Source organism: Podarcis liolepis (assembly GCF_965112155.1).
Source record: "Podarcis liolepis genome assembly, chromosome: Z".
Taxonomy (NCBI): domain Eukaryota; kingdom Metazoa; phylum Chordata; class Lepidosauria; order Squamata; family Lacertidae; genus Podarcis; species Podarcis liolepis.
Window position 1 is genome coordinate 29,481,837 of NC_139570.1, and position 21,675 is coordinate 29,503,511.

Sequence of the window (21,675 nt, forward strand, 5' to 3'; positions counted from 1 at the left end):
TTGTTTTTTTTTTTTACTGTGGTAGATTTTATGCTGCTTTTATCCTGTTTTAAATGTAATGCTGTATGTTTTGCATCATGTATTTATGTCTGCTTTATTGACATATTTTCCATAAGGCATAAATCAGTAAGCTATACTTTTTCAGCCTTGACTGCAAGAAATGCATTTCAAAAAAGCAAAAGGGAAGCGTCTTCAATGTTGGTTTTAACTCAAAATTGCTTGCCAACTATGTTTTCTAATATAGTTAACACAATATCTGGATAGCTTACACAGCTGTCATTTCCTCTAAAACATGAATCATTTACAACATTTGAAACTCAAATTACAGCAAGGGCTTAAAACTCTTCAGGAGAAGGCAATATTCCCCGAGCCCTGCCAGCTTGTGCTGGCCAAGGGGGGGGAGGGGGGGCTTGCACACTTCTCTCCACCACTCTCCCACTGTTCACAACTGATGTTAGGGGGTGGTGCACTACCCATCCTAAACCCCCAGAGGGCTCTTTTCAAGGAACTCAAAGGCTAAGATATCCCTATGCCAAATTCATATAATCACAGAATTGTAGAATTGGATGGGTCCTGAGGGTCATCTAGTCAAACCCCCACAATGCAGGAATCTCAACAAAAGCATTCAAGATAGATGGCCATCCAACCTCTGCTTAAAAACCTCCATTGAGGGAGACAAGGGAGTCCATTCCACTGTCTAAAAGCTCTTACTCTCACAAAGTTCTTCCTGGTGGTTTAGTCGGAATCTCCTTTCTTGCAACTTGAAGCATTGCTTTGGGTCCTACCCTCTAGAGCAGGAGAAAACAAGCTTGGTCCATCTTCCATGTGACAGCCCTTTAGATGTTTGAAGATAGCTATCATATCTCCTCTTAGCCTCTTCTTTTCCAGGTGAAACATACCCAACTCCCTCAACTGTTTCTCTTAAGGCTTGGTTTCCAGACCCTTGATCATCTTGGTCTCCCACTCCTCAGCATACATTCTAGCCTTTTAAAATTGTGGTGTCCAGAATTGGGACACAGTACCCCAGGTGTAGTCTGACCAAGGCAGAAGAGAATAGTACTATTTCTTCCCTTGATCTGGATGCTGTACTTCTGTTGATGCAGCCAAAACAGCATTAGCTTTTTTTGCTGCTGCATCACACTGACTCGTGTTCAGCTCGTTACCTACTGAGACCCGTAGAACATTTCCACATGCCACTACTGGCAAGCCAAATGTCCCCCATTTTATAATTTTAAAGCTGGTTTTTCCTACCTAAGTATAGAACCTTACATTTGCCCCTGTTGAAAATTATTTTGTTAGTTTGGACCTAGTCTCCAATCTGTTAAGATCATATTGAATCCCGATTCTGTCTTCTGTGCCCCTCACAGTTTGATGTTCTCTGCAAATTGGATGCTGCATCATACTGTTGACTCATGTTAAGCATGACTTGTTTTTTGAGAAACACATGCTGGGTCTTAGTAACCACAGCATCCTTTTCAAGTGCTCACAGAGTGAGCATTTAATAATCTGTTCTATAACCTTTTCTGTTTCAACTTCAAGCTCATCAATAGAAACTTGGGTCCTTTCTTCCCCTTTTAGGACATTTGCTCATCCCCAGTCTGCAGTCTGGCCATAAATAGACAGGCTCTACAAGCTCTACAAGAGTTAATCTACAAGCTCCTTTAGTACCATTGGGTCAGCTCATCAGACCCTGGAGATCTGAATTCATTTAAAGTAGCTAGCTGTTTCCTTACCAGCTATTTCCCAGCTTGGGAGGAGGTCTGCTATTTAAAATTTAGTGAGGGAAAGGTTTAACTGTTGCACTCAAGAGTTAGCTGCGATGCCTTTTGGACTGTGGAACTATTTTGATGCGAAACTTTAGATCTGAATTGAATTAAAATTGGAAAATACTGGAGGTCCATTAGCTATCTGCATTCCTTTCACTGTGATGACTTCCAATTCATACACAAATACATCTACAAATTTATAACCTGATACAAGATTCCAGGGCTGACTTTATTTATCTTACCTACATTCTTTAGGCAGTACTATAAATATGTGGCTTTAATTTTGTGGCTTTAATTTTACTTCAGTCGTGTATTACTTATTGTTATTTTTTGGGGGGGGGAGTCTTGAACATTTTGATATGGTTACTAATTGCAGCATGCTCTTCCACAGAATTCTTTCCTTGTATTATCTTATTGGTAGTCCAAAACACTGACTTGCTAAAAATAAGATATACACAATAAGATGGTCAAGAAATAAGGCACAAATATACCTAATGCTCTCCAAATTAAAGGTAAGAAGCCTGGGTGAATTTTTTTTTGCCTGATGTCTGAAAACCGATAAGGATGGCACCCTTGAGGAAAGCATTCCACATGTAAAGAGTCACCACTGCAAAGGCCAGTCCTCATGTTGCTATGCTCCATACCTCCCTTGTATGGAATGCAAAGGGCATATGGAATACAGCAATGAAGTAACTTCTTAAGGCCCTGGATAGTGTGGGGAGAGGAAACAGAGTTCATATAAGTGAGACCTCTAGACCTTCCAGCTACTTTTAAGACAGAATTGTTTGTATTGCTCCCAACCTACCGTATTTTTCGCCCTATAGGACGCACTTTTTCCCCTCCAAAAATGAAGGGGAAATCTGGGTGCATCCTATGGGGCGAATACAGGCTTTTGCTGAAGCTTGGAGAGCGAGAGGGGTCGGTGCGCACCGACCCCTCTCGCTCTCCAGGATTCAGGAACACATCCACAGCCTAGGCAGCCCTACGGGAGGTCCGGCAGGGATGTCTAGGCCAGTGTTTCCCAACCACTGTTCCGCGGCACACTAGTGTGCCGCGAGATGTTGCCTGGTGTGCCGCGGGAAAAATTAAAAAATTTGAACGTGTTTTTTTTTAGGTCAAATTTTCGATTGGGGCGCCGTTACTAGATGACCCCTAGGGTTCCCTCCCTCCCTCCCTCCCACTCTGCGCCTCCCTCCTCCTCCTCCTCCAGGGAGGCCCTTCCTGGCTCTCGGCCAAGGCTTGGCGGCTGCCACTCACTCACTCGCTCGCCCACTCGTCCCTCCATCCCTGCACCTGGCCTCTCCCCCTCCATCCCCGGCGCGGGGGCTGCCGGGATCCATAGTCCCCTCGCCCTTGGGCTCCGCGCCCGCGCGGGGTGCGCAAACTACGTTTCCCAGCGTGGCCTGGCGGGCCGGGCGTTTTGTTTGAAGCACTCTTCTCCCGGCCATGGAATGAGCGCAGCGGCGGGCGGGCGGGCAGGGGCTCTTCCGCGCAGACCCCGCACAGCCTGCCTGCGCCCCCGCGGAGATCGGGCGGCAGGATAGAGCCCGGGGATCCCCGCGGAGGCGGAGCGGCGGAGGCGGAGGCTGCCCCCCAGGTAGGGCTGCGTCGGGGGTTTTTTATTTTTGCAACGCTGCATCCACGCCGGAGGGGACGCATCAGACCGCGGGGAGACCCCTTGGCGGGCGTGCAAGGCAATGCATGCGTGCAGGCGTTGCATGGAGTGCAGTGCAATGCAATGGCAACGCGACGCCCTGCATGCATGCATGCAACTTCCACCGGCGCTCCGGACTTGGCAGGTGAGGGGGGTCCCCAGTGGGCGGCAGAGAGAGCCGGGAGGGCGAAGGGGAGCCGGGGGGAGCAGCGCTGCTCCCCGAGCCGAGCCCGGGGGGAAACTTCGGCGTCGTTGCGCCGGGTGTTGGAAGCGGAGGCTGGCGGGGGCACCTCACCTGCAAAACCTGGTCGCTCTCATATATTTCGTGCATTGCATTCATCGCCCGCTTTCTCCTCCAAGGAGCTCCTGGGGGCGCGCGTGGTTCTCCCCGTGTTATCCTCGCAACAACAGCCCTGCGCGGTGGGTCAGGCGAGTGGCCCAAGGGAGCACCCAGGGATTGTCCTGGCCAGGTGGGGTGATTTGAACCCTGCTCTCTGCCCGGTCTTCGTCCTCATTTAGCCCCCACATGTGCATGACTGTGCATGACTGAGGTTTTCCCCCCTCGTCTTGGCTATGGTGTGAGTCTGTACTGTTAATTAATGGGGTTCTGCCTTCGGAGAAGATGAGCCAGCCCTCAAGGAGGTGATTATGTAATTTGCTAGCAATTCATGTCCCTCCCGGCGTGACGCTGCATGCTGACGTCACGGGGCTGTAATGGTGGTGTGCCTCGAGATTTTTTTCATGAAACAAGTGTGCCTTTGCCCAAAAAAGGTTGGGAAACACTGGTCTAGGCTGCGGATAGCAGCCTGCTACCCGGCGCGAGGGGCACCCTGAAGCAGAGCGCCCCCCGCGCCAGGCAGACATCCGCAGCGTGGGGAGCCTTGCAGGAGTTCCCCGCAAGGCTCCCCACGTGGCTGATAGCAGCCTGCCGCCCAGCGCGAGGGGCGCCCTGAAGCAGAACGCCCCCCGCACCAGGCAGACATCCGCAAGGCTCCCCACGCTGCGGATAGCAGCCTGCCGCCCGGCGCAAGAGGCACCCTGAAGCAGAGCGTCCCCTGTGCCAGGCAGACATCCGCAGCGTGGGGAGCCTTGCAGGAGTTCCCCGCAAGGCTCCCCACGCTGCGGATAGCAGCCTGCCGCCCGGCAGCAAAACGCCCCTCGCGCGGGGCAGACATCGGCCAGCCCCACAAGCTCGGGGGACAGCAGGGAGGCGCAGCGCCACCATCCCGCTGTTCCTCAACCTGTTTCTGTTTCCCCGACCTGCTTTTGGGGGGGAAATAAAGGGGGGGATTTCCTTTATTCCCCCCCCCAAAAAAAAACTAGGTGCGTCCTATGGGACGGAGCGTCCTATGGGACGAAAAATGCGGTAATACATCTCTCCAGCCTGACTGGCAGACTGAGTTCAACAGAATGCACTTCCTAGAAAGTAGGCCTTGGATTGCAGTCCTTGATCACAATCCTAAAAGCATATGCATGGGCCATAACGCCCCCCCCCCAAATACCTTCCCAGACTTGCTATTCACTGAACTGTCCCTATCTATCCTCATTATCTGCTTGGCTCCCTGGTACCTGCAATCATTGGTACCTGCTACGGACTGCTTTTTGTCATTTGGATGCTTTGATTACATCTTCAATTTTAATGCACTTCCAGTCTCAAAGCCAAACTATAAGGGATTCTGGCTGATCTGAAAAATTAAACATATATCTGTCCCAAGCATATACTAAATACTATCTCTAATGAGGAAAGGGGTGCAAAGGAGGGGGGATGTATGCAACTTTTCCCTACCCACCAGCCCTTCCCATACAATCTGTCACCTTTAGACATTTTTCTCCTTAGAGAAGCTACAATTATCAAATGTTAGTTCAGCTGGGAGAGGAGCTGCAAGGGACAGTTCTGCAATCCTCTCTCAAGCAGTCCTTTTGGAAATTTACAAAATTGCTTTAATGCCGTCTTAACACATTCTACTTCAGCTTGCCTTTAAAAAATATTCAAAAGTTACAGCTGGTGAAAAATCAGGTGACCCAACTAATCTCTGGTGTCAGCTTTTTGGACCTTATGACACTACATTCCTGTTTAATTTTCACTGGTTTCCAGTTTATTTCCAGGGCCAATTCAAAATGCTACTTAATACCAATAAAATTCTTAGATGGATGGAACCCAGAGATTTGAAGGACCTTTTGTTCCTGCATGAACAAGTCTACAAACTGCATTCACCCTTAGAAGCTTTGCTATGTGTTTTGCTACTGAGAATATGGGGTGCAATGTTTTCAGTCATCGCACCAAAACCTCCCAAGAGAAATCAGAATGATTTCCCCATTAATTGCTTTCAGGAAGGTAGTAAAAACATATCTCTTCCACCTTTGGTTTATTTTACTTTAACAGATTCATAAGCTGCCTTTCAAAAACCATTCACCCCCCAGAAACAGAAACTACTACCTTTATGCGACTACTGGCTTGTTTTAACCCTCTCTGATTTTGTATGATTTACAATTTATTTTGATTGTGTTGATTTAATCTAAGCTTTGTGGGCCCTTCTGAGAGCTGAAAGGCAGTGTTTAAAATGCAGGATGAATCACAGGTGTATGGATGAAAGGAAGATCATTATGGGCCTGCACTGGAAGTGTTTCAAGTTTTGTAAATTACTTGGAAGCATAACTTACATCAAACTAATAATATTTTTACTGAGGGAGGGCTTTACCCAGAAAGGTGTCGTATAAGTACTTTCTGATTGACTGATTTACTTTGTTTAAAACAGTTTTTAAACACTTCAGGTTACAAACACTTCAGGTTACAGGCTCCGCTAACCCAGAAGTAGGACCTCAGGTTAAGATCTTTACTTCAGGATAAGAACAGAAATCATGTGCCGGCAGCACAGCAGCAGCGGGAGGCCCCATTAACTAAAGTGGTACCTCAGGTTAAGAACTGTTTCAGGTTAAGAACGGATCTCCGGAACGAATTAAGTACATAACTAGAGATACCACTGTATAATAAGCTGATATTTTGAGTGAGCTTCAGAGTAGGACACCCAACATTATCGTTTCTACTCAAGTCCTGAATGGTGAATTTCCTCTGCAATGGTGTCTAAATTTTGAAATTTAGCTGAAATCCCTCATTACCTTCATCTGACTTTGCAATGGCTGGAGGATTGTTTATTGGTTCTTCTGTGTTTCCTTCTCCACCTCCACGAGATCTTGAATTCCAGACTTTAATCACTTCTACATCATTATCACTTCCACTTTCACTGCTGCTACTCTCCTTTTTTTTACCCTTCGGTTTTTTCTTCCTATAAGCATAACATTTGATGCTCATTATTATAAAAAAAAACTTGCAAAGTTAGGGTGGTTTTTTGGGGTGGGGTTGTATGTTGTTGTTGTTAAAAAATGCAATTCTACAACAAACACAAATTTCACCAACTCAGAGTAAATACATTTACAGTTTATGTGGAACTGTTCAACTTACTTGATCTCTTCCTCAGAGCTTAAGCTCACTGATGTTTCATCAGAATCAGAAGCTATGAATTCATCAAGACTATCTTCATCAAAATAGCCCTGAACAAAACACCAAATTGCATATTTTTAGAAGAGAAGTTTAGCTGTCCTTGCTTAAGCGTTTAGAACATCTGTTCACTCATCTGAACAATGCCAGGGTGAGCAAGGGACTATTTTGGTAATGACAAAACACATAGGAAAAATGGTTAACAGTTACAACTAAAATATATTTTAAAAAAATAACTAGCTGTCATACCGAAAATAAATTTCAATTATTTCAGTGAAACTGTCTAGGACTTGGCATGTCTCACTGAAGCTTTCAATAGAGACAGACAGATGTGATTTACCTTATTTTCTTTGCTAATATAGTCCAGCTGCAAGCACCAAGGATGAGTCCAAATTCTGCTTAACATCTGGAAATCCTGGAAGAGCTTAGCTCCAGCTTTGCCTCTTCCACCTTCACTGCTGTTGCCGACACCTGACGATAGAGTTCAGAAGTTAAACTAAAATATTCATACTTGAAGTTAGCCAAATTAGCATTTGCTTCTTAAAAATACATCTCTCCTGCCCTCCTCTCTCTCTCACACAAGCTTCTTCCACAGATACAACATCTCTTGTAACAGAGGAAGTTATTTAAATGACTGAATCAACATTTTCTTCTGCTTAAATTCTTAAAATTTTGTAATTCCTGCTGTTCCTCATATTTGATAATCTGTAACAACATATCTAGACACATGCTGATTAATTTCTTGTTTCTAAATTCCAGTTTCTGGAAACCATGCTGGGTGAGTGGGTCTTGCACTTCGGTCTCGCTTGCAAGATTCTCACAGACATCTGGTTGGCCACTGCGAGAGCAGGGCTCATTAGTAGGACTAGAAGGCCTACTGCCCTGATCCAGAAAGCTCTTTAATGCCAGCTTTATTACTATGGACTTAAACCTGGTTTAAAAATATAAAACTGAATACTATATCCCTGACTGATGTTTGTCTGGGCTGCAAATTATAAGAAAGTCTATAAACATGGTGTTTTTAAGTATCAGAAATGTTAAAATCATTGGACCTTAACATTTTAAGCTGTGGTCTATAATTGTTATTCAGTAATGATCAGAGAAGTATAGCTTTTCTGGATATCAAGCAGCAACACTGATGAGATATAAATCTAATTCAGACAGCAACACAAATGTCTATTTAACAATTCTGTGAGTGGCAGAGATTATGGAAATAAACCCAAAGAAATAATGAATGAACTTATCTACAGTGCCTCAAAAATTTCCAGAATTTCTGAGTATGCAAATGCTATAGAAATACTTTAGCTTGTGCAACATTCAGTATATTGGTGGTATTTTCCCCCAACATCTTAAAACAGTAACAATTCCTTCTGAATGGTGCATATTGGTGTACTTGGGCTTGCCACTCCTCCTCACACTGCTCACCAGCCCTGCCAGCCCACACACCCTTATTGCCAGCCCCTCCATTTACATCTGGCCAAGAGGGTTTGAAATTAGCAGGGTGCCAGGAGCATTTTGCATCTATAGATTCTCCATTTGTGAGCACCCCCAAAAGACTGGGTGCCATTTTTTTGCGTCTGGCTGACACTCAAGGATTGCTGACATGTATGTGCTTTGAAGCCTCAAAGTATATGTTAAGGATAGACGATATGTAAAGGAATATAACAAAAAAAGAGTAGAGAGTTTGGGAAACTGGAGTATGGTACCAATTTTTTATTGTCAGCAGCAAATTAAACATGTATTAACCATTTCTACTAAAAATGTGATATTAACAATGTGTCACTTATGTGAATTGCTTATCAGTTCACGCTTATCACAATAATAAATACAAAGTGTTGCTGTCCCCGCAGTGGCAACTAGACATTCTGTTTTGGCACCCACAACCCAGGTCCCAGAAGCCATTTGGTTCCTAGCTTTTCTATCGCAGTTTCTAACACTGCTGGCCAACCCTGCTCCCACTACACTTCATCCAACCCTCCCTCACTTAACATCTCAACTCCTCCCTTTACATCTTGCCCTACAAAAACATTCCCTTCACAGGTTGTCCAAAAATTCAAGCTCCCTTTCACAGCTCATTCCCACAATATCCTTCCCCCCCATTCCCTCACAGCATGTCCCACTTTGCTCACACTTTGCTCAGCCCACCTTCCCCCATAGCTTTTCCAATCCCCCTCCTCTCATGCCCTTAAAAGTTCACTCAACCCCAACCCTGAATCACTTTAGAGCTTGTCCCATTCCTGCCCCCCCCCCCGCCTCTGCAACGAAAGATTTCCTCTTCTTTATTCTGCACTCTCCCATCAGTGGCAGAAACAGTGCAGGAAGACTACCAGTCTTGGATACATTCATACTCAATCACAAGCACAACAATAAAGGAGTCCAAATATAATATAGAAATATACTCTACTTTCCATATGAATGAAAGTTCAGTATGATCTAAGGCAGCCCTTAAACAGAGAATTCTCCAAGCCCAATAAACTGAAAAGGACCTTGGAGACCATCTAGTTCAATGCTCTTCCCAATATAGTTAATCCTGACCTAGAGTATTCCTAACAGATGGCTGTCCAGCCTCTGCTTGAAGACCTCTAGCCAGGAAAATCCCACAATTTCTCTAGCTCATTGGTTCCATTGCCAAGCTACTCTTACTGACAAGACACATATTCTCACATTCAATTAAAATCTATTCTCCTATAACCTAAGCCAATTAGACCTAGTCCTGTCCTCTGGGGCAGAAGATCAAGGTTCTGCTGTGCGAGAGCCCTCAGTCTTCTCTTCTCCAGGCTAAACATACCCAGTTGTTTTTCATACCCTGACCACCTTTCACTGCCTTGTGGGATTTGATTGTGCAATCCTGGATTACACACATTCAATTTTTTGCTAATAGGCATTATCAAAATGCACTGCCCATGTGGGCTACCTATGGGTCCAGCAAGTAAGTGCAAATCCACTTCCACACCACACACCGTCAACAAGATCCCATAGGTCAGCTCCTTGTTGGCATTAAAATCTGATGACAATAACTGACTTAAACTTTCAAAGCAGCCTTTCCCCTGAATGCCGGCTGAACACACAAACTGCAGCATTTCACATGAAGGGTCTAATCTTTGAGGCTAGTATAGAAATTTAACAAAACTGTCGCAGCAAAAAGTCTCTGGACAGTTAGACTTGCATCCACACAGAGAGCTCAAGGATGCAATGGAATCAAATAAAATAAAGCCCAAAGTGATAATTGATCATCACTTACCTGTTAGATTATCCAAGTAGAACTGATACAGTTTACACTGAAGAGGAGTCATTCTAACAGCCAGAACATATTCATATTTTGGTGGCAGGAACTTTGTTAATGCTGTATAATCTTTCCTCTGTAAATTGGAAGAATTTTTTTAATGTGCCATAGAATATTAGTACAATTAGCAAACCAACTAAACATTGGAAAGCTCCAAAATCTAAACTACAGAAAACAAAACTTGGTGAAAGACATTTATAATGCAGGAATCCAGAATTCAAATGTTTATCACATAATTTTTTTTGCTGGCAGCCATGTGTCCGACCTTGCGGCCCCCGTGACCCCTGTCCCTCCTGGCTTACTAAATCCAGCAGACTTGTTCGGTGCAGAGTGTGGTGAACACTTTGCTAGTGAAGGGGTGGTCCCTGCTGCACTGAAAGAGGCAGTGGTGCAACTGCTCCTAAACATATCAGCCCTGGACCGTTTGGATTGGAACAGCTATTGGCCAGTTTCCAATACCCCCACCCCCATTTTAGAGAACGTGGTGGATAGCGCTGTGGTGGGGCAGCTGGAGGCATTCTTGGAGAACACAGATTATTTAGTTCCATTCCAATCTGGGTTCAGGCCTGGCCACGAGACTGTGTCACCCTTGTTTGCCCTGATGAATGATGTCTGCTCCATAACATCTGGATCAGGAAAGGCAGTGCAGTCCCTTGGCAATTACCTGGACACAGTAGTGAAATGGATGAGGGAAAACAAGCTGAGCTTGAATCCTGGCAATATGGAGGAACTATGGGCAAGCAGCTCCTCTATCTGAGAAATTGATCAGTTGCCTACCATGGATGAAGTTACACTCTCCCTGAAGTTCAGTTTTGAAGTGCTTCTGACTCTGGAGGTTCAGATAACCTCAGTGGCTATAAGTTCCTTTTACCAACTGCAGTTGATTCAACAGCTACAGTCATTCCCGGACCTGGCTACAGTAGTTAAGGCATTGGTTACTTCCAAGACTAGATAACTGAAGTGCTCTACATTGGACTTCTCTTGCACTTGATCTGGAAACTGCAGTTAGTGCAGAATGCTGCAGCATGACTGATGACAGGAGTGAGGCCTTGTCAGGATAGAACATCTGTGCTCAGAGATCAGCACTGAATGTAACTTTGCTACCAGAGCAAGTTCAAGGTGCTATTATTAGGATATAAAACCCCCCAATAACTGGGGGCAGTTTAAGTATGAAATTATCCCACCTCACATGTGCTCACTTTGATTGGCAGAACTGGCACTACTACAGCTGCCACATAACACCTGTTCCACAATTTTAAGAACTCACCAATCATATAGTGTAGCAACACCTGCACTTTGGAACTCCCTGCCCATTGAACCCTTTTCGGTGCCTGCTAAAAGCTTTCCTGTTTAGACAAGCCTACACAGTTGCATTGAGGTAATTTTAATCTGTTTTGGTATTTTAACTTTTGTATGTACAGTATTTAAAATATTGTTATTTTTGCTCAGTTTTCTTTTTTCTTTTTGTAAACTCTTTGAGGTTTTCTACAATCAATCAGTGTATAAATTTTATGAAATAGTAAAAAATTGTAATTATTTTGTTTTAGGCAATGAAACACATTGTAATTACATCAATTTCCTCTCAGATTATAACACATCCCTTTCCTCTCAGAATGTTTTACTATTGATTCTGTAAATCATAAAGCTGTATCCTATACTCTTTTATAAGCAACTGTATCAACTTATAGTGATTTTTCTTCTTTTTTCTGCAAATTCCTATTGTCATTAAAGAACTGAAAGAAGTGTATCTTTGGTCAATACAAATAAACAGAATTCAAAAGCTGCTAAAAGTTAAGTAATCCTTAATTCTCAGACTGCAAGGCAATAAAAAACAAAGATTCACATACCTGAACGCATCCATTTAACATTTCATACAAGATGTGGGCACGTTTTTTCATCACCCTGACATCAGCCAGGGTAGAGTCCGCACACTGACCATTCTGGATGGGATTTATAAATCGATTTCGGAATTCCTTAATTGACCCAAGCAAATTCTCCTTGATAAAGTTAACCATGCAGTGATCTAAGGAACCACAAATTAAACTTTAGATATAGGTTTCTATGCCAAAATAGCTCCCATGAAATATTTTTTAAATGCACTATGTCATTTCCTATTTGGCAAGCAAGTTCAAAAGAAAACTGTTTAAAGGGGCACTACAATGTTGTACTCTGCATACATTAATACTTCTGGAAGCCCTGGAGGGTCCAGCTAGGACTCTACTCTCTGCCTACTGCAAAGCTCTTACAGGCATCCAGTTCAGTCACACCATTTATGAGGTGACACACTCCAGTCCCTTCCTTTCAAGACCTCTAGTCTGCATATTGCAGAAGCAGGAGTTGTGTATACAAGGGAGAGCACACTCTGGGACAAATAGGAGTAAATGTGTGTGAGCATGCATACTGGGACCCAACAGAAGATCATCTGAATCCTGCCCTTCCATGGCACAGGATTGTAGCCTTGCCTGCTTTGCAGACTACTTCAACCCTGGTAAGTATACAATGCTTGCATAGACTTATTAAATAACATGAAGTCAATTGCTAAACAAAGACAGGGAATAAACGTAAGAAAAGTTCTCTCAGGCATATTTGATAATTTGATAAATGTGGCAACACTGTGCAGGTAATAACAGCTGAAGCACAGGCACATGTTTTAAAAAAACACCACGCACTGTATCCAACCAATTTTTGCCGAAAGTAGACCCAGTAAGTTTACTGGACCTAAATTAGTAAAGTTTAATAATTTCAATGGATCTACTCCGAGTGTGACTGACAAAGGAAATAACTGAATACACCTGAGGATTACAAGTGAAGAAGAAAATCAAGGCTTCAGGAATACTCATTTCCTCATATTAACAAGGCTTTTAAATTTTATTTTACTGAAATCACATATATAAAATAGATGTTTACTGAAATCACATATATATAGATGTTCAGGCAGGAAAGAAAAAACTGAGGGGATTGCACCTGGCTCCCAGAGTTCTTTGCTCCCCTGCCTCCATCATGTGTTGAGGGATGGTACCCAACCCATTCATGTCATCAGCAACCAACTCAAATTGTACTTACATTCTATGAGGTTGTTTTGCAATGGAGTTCCTGTAAGAATGATCCTCCTCCTGGATCTTATAGAATTCATAGCTTTAGAAACAGCAGAAGCTTCATTTTTCAGTATGTGTCCTTCATCACATATGACAAAGTCAGGGCCTGGTTTAAAAAAGGGCAGGGGGAGAGCCTACTTTGAATCTTGCTGATACCAAGAAGAAATACTTGACAGGCTTCTTACAAACATGCAGCTTAACTGACACTTCTACTCTGAACCAGAGGTAACTACACCTACAAAAGGGAAGCATATGTGCAGTCTTTTGATGTGGCAAAACATTCACTCATGAGAGTCCAGATGGAAGAGGGAAGTTCTCTATCTGCCCTGTACTGCCATGGCACCTCTGTGCTCAAAGTAAGATCTTGCAAGGAATTGCTCATGTGCAACAGCTTTTCAATGTGCATAATGTGACCCTCCTGAACGTGGTAGAAGATTACTGGGTATTTCATACTAGCTATGATTTTCCTTGGCATTTTCTCAAATAGAAAACTAGAGGATTACCTTTGGTAGTTTTTAATGCCTATAGGACAGAAAGGCAAGATAAACATGATAATCACAACTTTAATAGATTATATGCAAGAAACAACATCACTTGATCCAACAGCTTATTGAACATTATGTGTTGGTCCATGGATTACAAAACACAGCGTTCTGTAGCAATTCCCTTGAAAAATGTCCCAAGAAATTAACCATGCAGATTCTCTCTAGCAGTATTTCTGAATATGCATTTATAATTCCAGGCTATATCACCATCTACTGGAACCTAGAAATAAAGTCAATCTTGAATATAATCCTGTAAAAATGATCGTTCTCCATAATTAATTTTCAGCAATATCAGAGTCAAGTTAGCAAGATGGGCAGCACCTTCTACAAAACTATGTCTTGCAGTTAACCATTTCTCCAAGCTGAAAGAAAATGCCACCTGGCAGATCTATTCAGTACATTACCCTTACCCTACAGGTACATGTTAGTAGAAGGGCAGTCTTTAGGTGACAAGGCAGCCTTTCAAGTATTGGAGGGAGGGTAGACAAATATACGGGGGAAACTGAAGCAAAAATGAAAACAAGGCAACAATTCCTACATACTCAGGGGACTCCCTTGGTACACAGGAATGCATATAGATACAATGTAGTCACATACCATGATGGAAAATGCAAATTAAGAGATTACGATGAGATCAAAGACCACTTTCAGAGTTGGTCACATTAATGACAACTATATGAAACACATAAAAAAGACAGCAAGAAAGGATTCAGTTACACAAGATCTTGGTTTCAAACGGAAGTGACCGAAGGGAAAGTGAAATTACTGCATATTATTAGAATGGGAGACGAAAGATGAAGAGGTAAAATCAGTTATGATTAAATGGGCACAAGATGTAGGTCACAACATTATGATGGAAAATTGCAGAAAATTATGGAAAACTGATTTAAAATTTACAGATTGTTCCCTACTGAAGGAGAATTACATGAAGATGATGTACAGATGGTACACGACACCAGTGCAGTTAGGGAAAATGTACAAAACTAGTTCAAATATATGTTGGAAGTGTAAGGAAAAGGAAGGGACATTTTATCATATGTGGTGGAATTCTAATGTATTTTAAAAATTTGGGAAATGATATACAACGAACTGAAGAAAATATTGCATTTAACATTTGTTAAAAAAACCTGAAGCATTTTTGCTAGGGACTGTAGAGAAAGATCAGCCAAAAAAGCTGGAAAACATCTTCATGTATACAACAACGGCAGCAAGAGTTCTAATAGCACAAGGATGGAAGACTGAAGAAACCCCAACTAAAGAATCATGGCAAGAAAAATTGACGGACTATGCAGAACTGGCAAAATTGACATATAAGCTACGGGACAAGGATAACTGTGACTTTAAGGATGAATGGGAACCCTTTACAAAGTATCTGAAGATGCAACAAAGCGAACTGGACTCCTTGGCTGGCTTTGAATAAACATTCACAAACCTTTCTATTGATGATAATCAGCTAAATAGTTTGAGGATCTATACAACTGTGTAACATACAGAAAACAGCATTCTTAGAGAAACCAAAGACTGGACCTGAGGGAAGCCGGGGGGTGGGGGGTGGGTTTTGTGTGGGATGGTGGTGGGAGGGAGGAAAAGGGGGGGGGATATGGGTGATATGTTTCTGGATAATATGTTTTGTTCTAATTTTGAATAAAAAAGTTTAAAAACAACAATATACCATATTTTTCGCTCTATAAGACGCACCAGACCACAAGATGCACCTAGTTTTTGGAGGAGGAAAACAAGAAAAAAAATATTCTGAATCTCAGAAGCCAGAACAGCAAGAGGGATCGCTGCGCAGCGAAAGCAGCAATCCCTCTTGCTGTTCTGGCTTCTGGGATAGCTGCGCAGCCTGCATTCGCTCCATAAGACGCACACACATTTCCCCTTACTTTTTAGGAGGGAAAAAGTGAGTCTTATAGAGCAAAAAATACTGTAGTCACAGAAAAAGTAAGGATTGAATACAGCAGACTACAGAGAAAGATTTCAATCCTCAATCTAAGATACTATGCAGAAACATCATAATAATACAGAAATAAACAACGAATCATATATAAACAATTGACAAAATAGGAAACCCCAAATGTATTGCTACAGCATTTCACACATCACCATTGCTCCAGGAATTAATATGAAACCCCAAAACAGTCTGACAAGAAGATTGTGTGCTTCCAAGACATATGACATATTGAGGTATCCATTGAGAAGAAAGAGGGGAGGAGAATGGGAGGAAGCTGGGAATATGTGGCCTCTTCCAACTCCTATCAACTTAAAGTAAATGATCCTGGATGATGAGGCTAGAGTTGGGGAGTTGCATGCCATGAGGTACAAAAAACTTCCCTTCCTGAACAATACAGGAATGTTTTAAGAGGACAGAAAGAAAAAACACCTTTCCCCACTCTCCAGAACCCCCAAATACCAGCATTTTATTGCAGAAGGGGTGGGAGTGTAGAAAAGAGGAGAAGGGAGACCACCTCCTCTCCACTTTTCTGAGATTTCATTTCATGTGTAGTCTGAAGCAGGTTTCAATGCTTCTGTTCTGGCATGGTTGAAATTCCTCTGGGGAAGCTGGAGAACACTGCAGAGTTGTGTTTGTGTGTGGAACTCCAGCTGCTAGAGGGACCCACTTTACACATACCTGCTTCCAAATATGTAATGGACGAAACTACCTATCCATCAATGTCCCCTGCAACAGAGGAAGCATCAAAGCGATCTGATCACTATGACCAGTTCACATAAAACGATTTGCATAATATTCTTGCTTACCTGGATCAACCAGTGCTTTGTTAAATATTTCCTTGAGTTTCCTGCTCTTCACATTTCTCCCTTGTGCAAGGTTACGGTACATCTCATAGCCTATGATCATTACACCCCCTTCATCCTGCCATCTTTGGAGCAGATAGCTTCTCTCTTGAGGGCGTTTCACTGTTGCTAGTTCACAGACCTTGTGAAAACAGACAAAAAACCTGAATTTCCACCCCCAACCAAACATGCCATTAATGTACTTGCAGAATGTTAAATACTGAAAATGCTCATACTCAATGGATAAACTTCTCACACATTCAACACAATGTTATTGTTTGCATTTCTTAATTATGTAATTTTTCATGATTGAAACTGAATGTACCCTGAAGTCCATACATACATACATACCTCAAGTTTCTCATCGTCTTCTAAGCCTTCTTGCCATTTCTCAAATTCATTCAACCAATTCAGGGCTGTGTTCAGCGGACAAACAACAAGAGCTGTCCTGAAATCCATCTTGTCGCACAACAGAATAGTATGAAGAAAACTAACTACCTTCAAGAGAGAGAAAGTCAAACAAATCACCTTTAATATATGTCTTCACAATTTTATAAAGAAAAAAGCAGCTACAAATATGCTTTTTTAAAAATGTGGCGACTAACATGGGGCAAAACTAGTTGATTTTCATAATGAATTATTTATTAGGGGTTTGTGTGTGAATCAAAGCCTTTCTCCTTGTATTAAGCTTCCTGCGTGTATTTGCTATGCAACCAACTAATTTTTATTTCTTCCAATATAGCTGTTTAGTGGATCATCTCTCTCTAGGTAGTTAAATTAACTGCCAGATGTTTGTGTGTGAAAAAGGCCTTGTGTGTAGCATGTTAATCCATTTCAAGATGTACAACTTTAGTGTAGGAAAACCCAAGGAAACTCTGGCACTTAAAGGTATACTTTGTTTGTATTCAGGTTGGGGGGGAAATGCTACCCAGAGAGGCAAAAGATACCCCCTCAAACACGCAGCCTTCCAAACTTCTGACTGTAGAACAACACATGTATAGCCTTTTACTCATTTATTAGGTGCAGTCCTGATATTTTCCTATTATGTTTTCTCCCCTGCAAGGTTACAGCATTTTCCCAGTACAGAATGCATTGTTATACCTGAAAAAATGCAGTATTTCCCTAAGATAGCACATCTACTGCTTTGAGACTTTAAGGAACAAAATTTCACAAGCATCACAGGGAGCCAACCATCGCTCATGCTATAAGCTGTGATGGGCATGTGCATGCCCATGATATTTTGTGAGCTATTTCTCAATTTTCTTTTTTAGTTTTTTATTATTGTTTTAGGGGCTAGGTATTCAATGACTGTAACACTACAACAAAGGAACATTCTTCCAGTAATCAACACAGCTACACTATGCTTCTGCCACTGTTCTTTTTTGAAAGAAGTAACATCATGTGTGCACGCACGCACAGTGTTAGAAACTCAGGTATATGAGCTAGGTGCCAAATTAAGGTTACAGTCCCAAAATGGAATGTTTAATTGCCATTTTTGGGTAAGACAGCTATAAGGTCTTACTTTTCAAATGGTGGACTGACTGTGATTGATTCTCAGTTAAACATCTGGCTAGTTCAGATGACCACCTTGAGCTAGGTTAAGAGCTTTGAAAACTTAAAGAAAAGTCGCTTGATCCAGGGACAGTCCACTTATATGTTGGCCTATTCCTACCTCTTTTCTTAATGATGACTGCCCCTGCTCAGGCTGCACAGAAAAAGTGTTCTGGTTCTTGAAATTCATTCTGATTGTGCAGATAAAATATAGAATTCTACAGGATGTGGTATTAGTGCGTGCAAACAGTCAAGATGCAATAATCCCAAGGCATGCACCTCCTAAGGGTGGAGATATCAGGTGCCATCATGGTGCCCAGGCATCTTCACTTGATCACAAGTGGTCAATAGCCAGGTGCAAAATGAACCTAGCTAATTTCAAACTGTGTGTGTGTCTGTGTGTCTGTGTGTTTAAAGTCATGGTATGTATGCATTCCCATACTGAAGAGGGAATGAACCACAGCTGCCAACGTTTCCCTTTTCTTTAAGGGAAATTCCCTTATTCCGAATAGGATTCCTCGCAAGAAAAGGGAAAAGTTGACAGCTATGGAATGAACTGCAACACAGATGCAATATGTGACTGTAGTATAAACAAAATGTGGGATCAGCACAGGGGAAGCTAAAGTTCAAATTCCCAGATCAACTATGAAGCTCACTGGATGATTTGGGGACAAGCTGTCTTCTCAGTCTTACCTGCCTCACACAATTGTTCAGAGGATAAAATTGGATACCCACCCTTCAGGGAAAGTGTTTGAGCCCCTTGGAGGAAGAGTGGTATCAAGATGTAATAAAATCTCTCCTCCCTGCACCAAGCTATTCTCCCTACAACGACTACAAATAAACTGGATATTGTATTATTGCCTTAAGATGGAAACTATAACAATAAGGCTAAAAAAGGCAATGGGAATACACACACAAATAGTCGGGAGAAGGCTTTTACATTTACATGATGCTGCAGCTTTAACCAAAGCTAGAATGAGCAAGTTCTATCCCTGCCAAGAAATCCTTGAAACATACCTGCAAGGTCTTTCCCAGACCCATACAGTGGGCAAGAATGCATCCAGAGCCTGCAGATTTCCTTGTTTTTTTCACAGATTCACAACAGCAATCCCACATAAACTGTACACCTAGAAGTAATATTTTCAAAAGATCCTTATAGAAATTTTAAATACTCTGCACTACTTATTTTTTTAAAAAATCAGCAATAAACAAGCACTATTTCTTGTTTTGGCTTATAATGGCAGTCACAGAACACGGCAACATCTCTCTAACCCTACCAGTTAAAAAGGTAAACTCATGGAAATCCAGAGTTTTGGGGGCAAAGCTCCTGCCAAAGTTTCTTACCATCAACTTGATGTGGCTTCAGCTTTGTAACTATGTCACGATGAACTTGTACTATAGGTTCTTTGGTTTCTTCATCTTCATCTAAAACCAGCTTAGTTGTAATTGGACATTTCATTGGTGTATCTTCTAGTTCTATCACCTGGAAAGATTTTTGTGTGCAATTAATTCAAGCTGTTACAGAAACAACAAAACTACTCAGAGCTAACACCAGAATAAATATTGTGAAGCCTTAATTTTTCAGTTGCAAGAAAATGGATTTATCCCAAGATATGAAACAATTACTCTGTATTTGACAGGGAGCATTCCATGCCAAGTCAACAAATGAGGCTTGCATCATAGTCACAGACTTCATTGGAAAACTGCAAATTGGTGCTTCATATGTGTGTGGGGACAGTGTTGGAAAATGGAGGCACTCTGGTCAAAAGAAATGAGCTAAAGCATAAATAATAGTTAAGCTAGAAATGAAAGTGCCCTAGGTTAAATCTATATCCTGTTTCTGGGGAATGCAGTAATGCTTGCTTCTAACCTGAAACAGTTGGATCTTTAAATAATTTGTTCCATGCAACAACAGGAGATTCTCTTAATCACAAGCTAGGAGACGTAATAAATAACAAGATGAAAGATAAAGAAAAATTATTAAAAGATAATCCAAAAAGAACTCTCTTAAGAGAATCTAGTATTTTTGTTTTTTAAAGACAGTCTTTAAAAGAATCTTTAAAAAACAATTCCAGTAGCACCTTAAAGACCAACTAAGTATAAGCTTTCTAGGTATGAGCTTTCGTGTGTATACACACTCCTTCAGATACTCTGAAGCAGAGGTTGCTACCTCAAATACTCTGAAGCAGAGGTTGCTATGAGGTTGCTAGCAGATGCTTGTGGCTGTGCTTGGCTTTACATAGATTTAAAGCTTGAGAAACAAGTATCAGCACAAAAGTAGATTTTGCTAACTGCAAGTTAGAAAAACAAAGGAAGACAGGGAAGGCTTAGAGGGGTCAGAGAGGTGTAGTGGAAAGTCCCCTCAAAATATATAGTAAAGGTGGCTTATAACCACTGCATTAAGGTGGGACAAATTAGGGTGGGGACGCTTGCAAATGGGTGACACAGGAACTGTGGGTATGTGAGTAACCTGTAATTGGGGTCTCTTGTATTCACCCTGAAGTGAATGTGACACAATTCTTGCACAAGAACAAATCCTTCTTTGCTTCGTTACCTGTTGCCTAGTTATTGGTCTCTGCGAGATAACGAACCTCAAAAGTTCCACATTGCGAGACTGCCCCAAAACTTTGGAAGGCATTTTGGACTAGACAAAATTATCAACCAAATCCTCGAATTACATCCAGTCTTAGCACTCTTCTCGATTGGAAGTGGTAATAATAATGGAGTTCAATATAGAGAATTACTAGCGATGTTACCAGCTGCTGCCCAGCTGGAACTAGCTAGTCATTGGAAGGGGCTTTCTATGCCCACAGAGAAAGAAAGGTACCAAAAGGTGAGGAGGGGGAACAATATAATATGAACTCTTGTCCCAACACAGGCAAGTCGTTAAGGTGCTTTACAATAAAGCAGAGTGTAAATTTTATGAAATAAATAAAAATTAAGTGATATGGACCAATTTTGATGTTACATGGTTTCTCTTCATTAGGTATATCAATAAAGCTCATAGTCTCCCTGGGCCACCAGTGTCCCAAACAACATGACATTACCTCTAATAATGAGAATGACAACAGTAGTACTTTTTATGGCTATTTACATTTCATTCAGCAGACAAGTTGTTATCTTCATACAAAGTTTTGTGATTTTGTATTAATACATTTTGTGTAAAAATTTCTAATATACCTCTACAAAAATTCATTAAAAAGAACTGCAATAATTTTGAAGGGTTCATTGTTGAGGGCAAGGGCTATAGTTCAGTGGAATAACGCATGATGTGCATGTCTATGTTGCTGTGTTCAACCCCAGTACTCCACGTAGGGCTGGGTGAGATTTCTGTCTGAAACCTTAATGAGCTGCTACCAATCAGTGTAGAAAACACTGAGTTAGATACACCAACAACCTTAACAGTTCCATGTTTTTACAAAGGATTGGATAATCAAGAGTAATTTTTCTTAAAGTTGTTAAATACATTCAACAAGTGTTTTCTGAACG

The 21,675-nt window shown here is 41.9% G+C and overlaps 1 protein-coding gene across 7 annotated transcripts in view; it reads right to left on the reverse strand.

Annotated features, from left to right (window-relative positions):
* ATRX (ATRX chromatin remodeler) overlaps positions 1-21,675 on the reverse strand; it is a 99,713-nt gene that overhangs the window by 18,210 nt on the left and 59,828 nt on the right. For all 7 annotated transcript variants that reach the window (XM_083484920.1, XM_083484919.1, XM_083484921.1 and 4 more), the window contains 10 exons: positions 19,531-19,669; positions 19,204-19,313; positions 16,987-17,133; positions 16,600-16,777; positions 13,263-13,400; positions 12,047-12,222; positions 10,158-10,275; positions 7,257-7,387; positions 6,881-6,969; positions 6,538-6,704 (listed from right to left, as the gene is read on the reverse strand). In XM_083484920.1, coding sequence (XP_083341046.1) covers positions 6,538-6,704; positions 6,881-6,969; positions 7,257-7,387; positions 10,158-10,275; positions 12,047-12,222; positions 13,263-13,400; positions 16,600-16,777; positions 16,987-17,133; positions 19,204-19,313; positions 19,531-19,669 — 1,393 coding nt within the window. The remainder of the gene's footprint in view (positions 1-6,537; positions 6,705-6,880; positions 6,970-7,256; positions 7,388-10,157; positions 10,276-12,046; positions 12,223-13,262; positions 13,401-16,599; positions 16,778-16,986; positions 17,134-19,203; positions 19,314-19,530; positions 19,670-21,675) is intronic.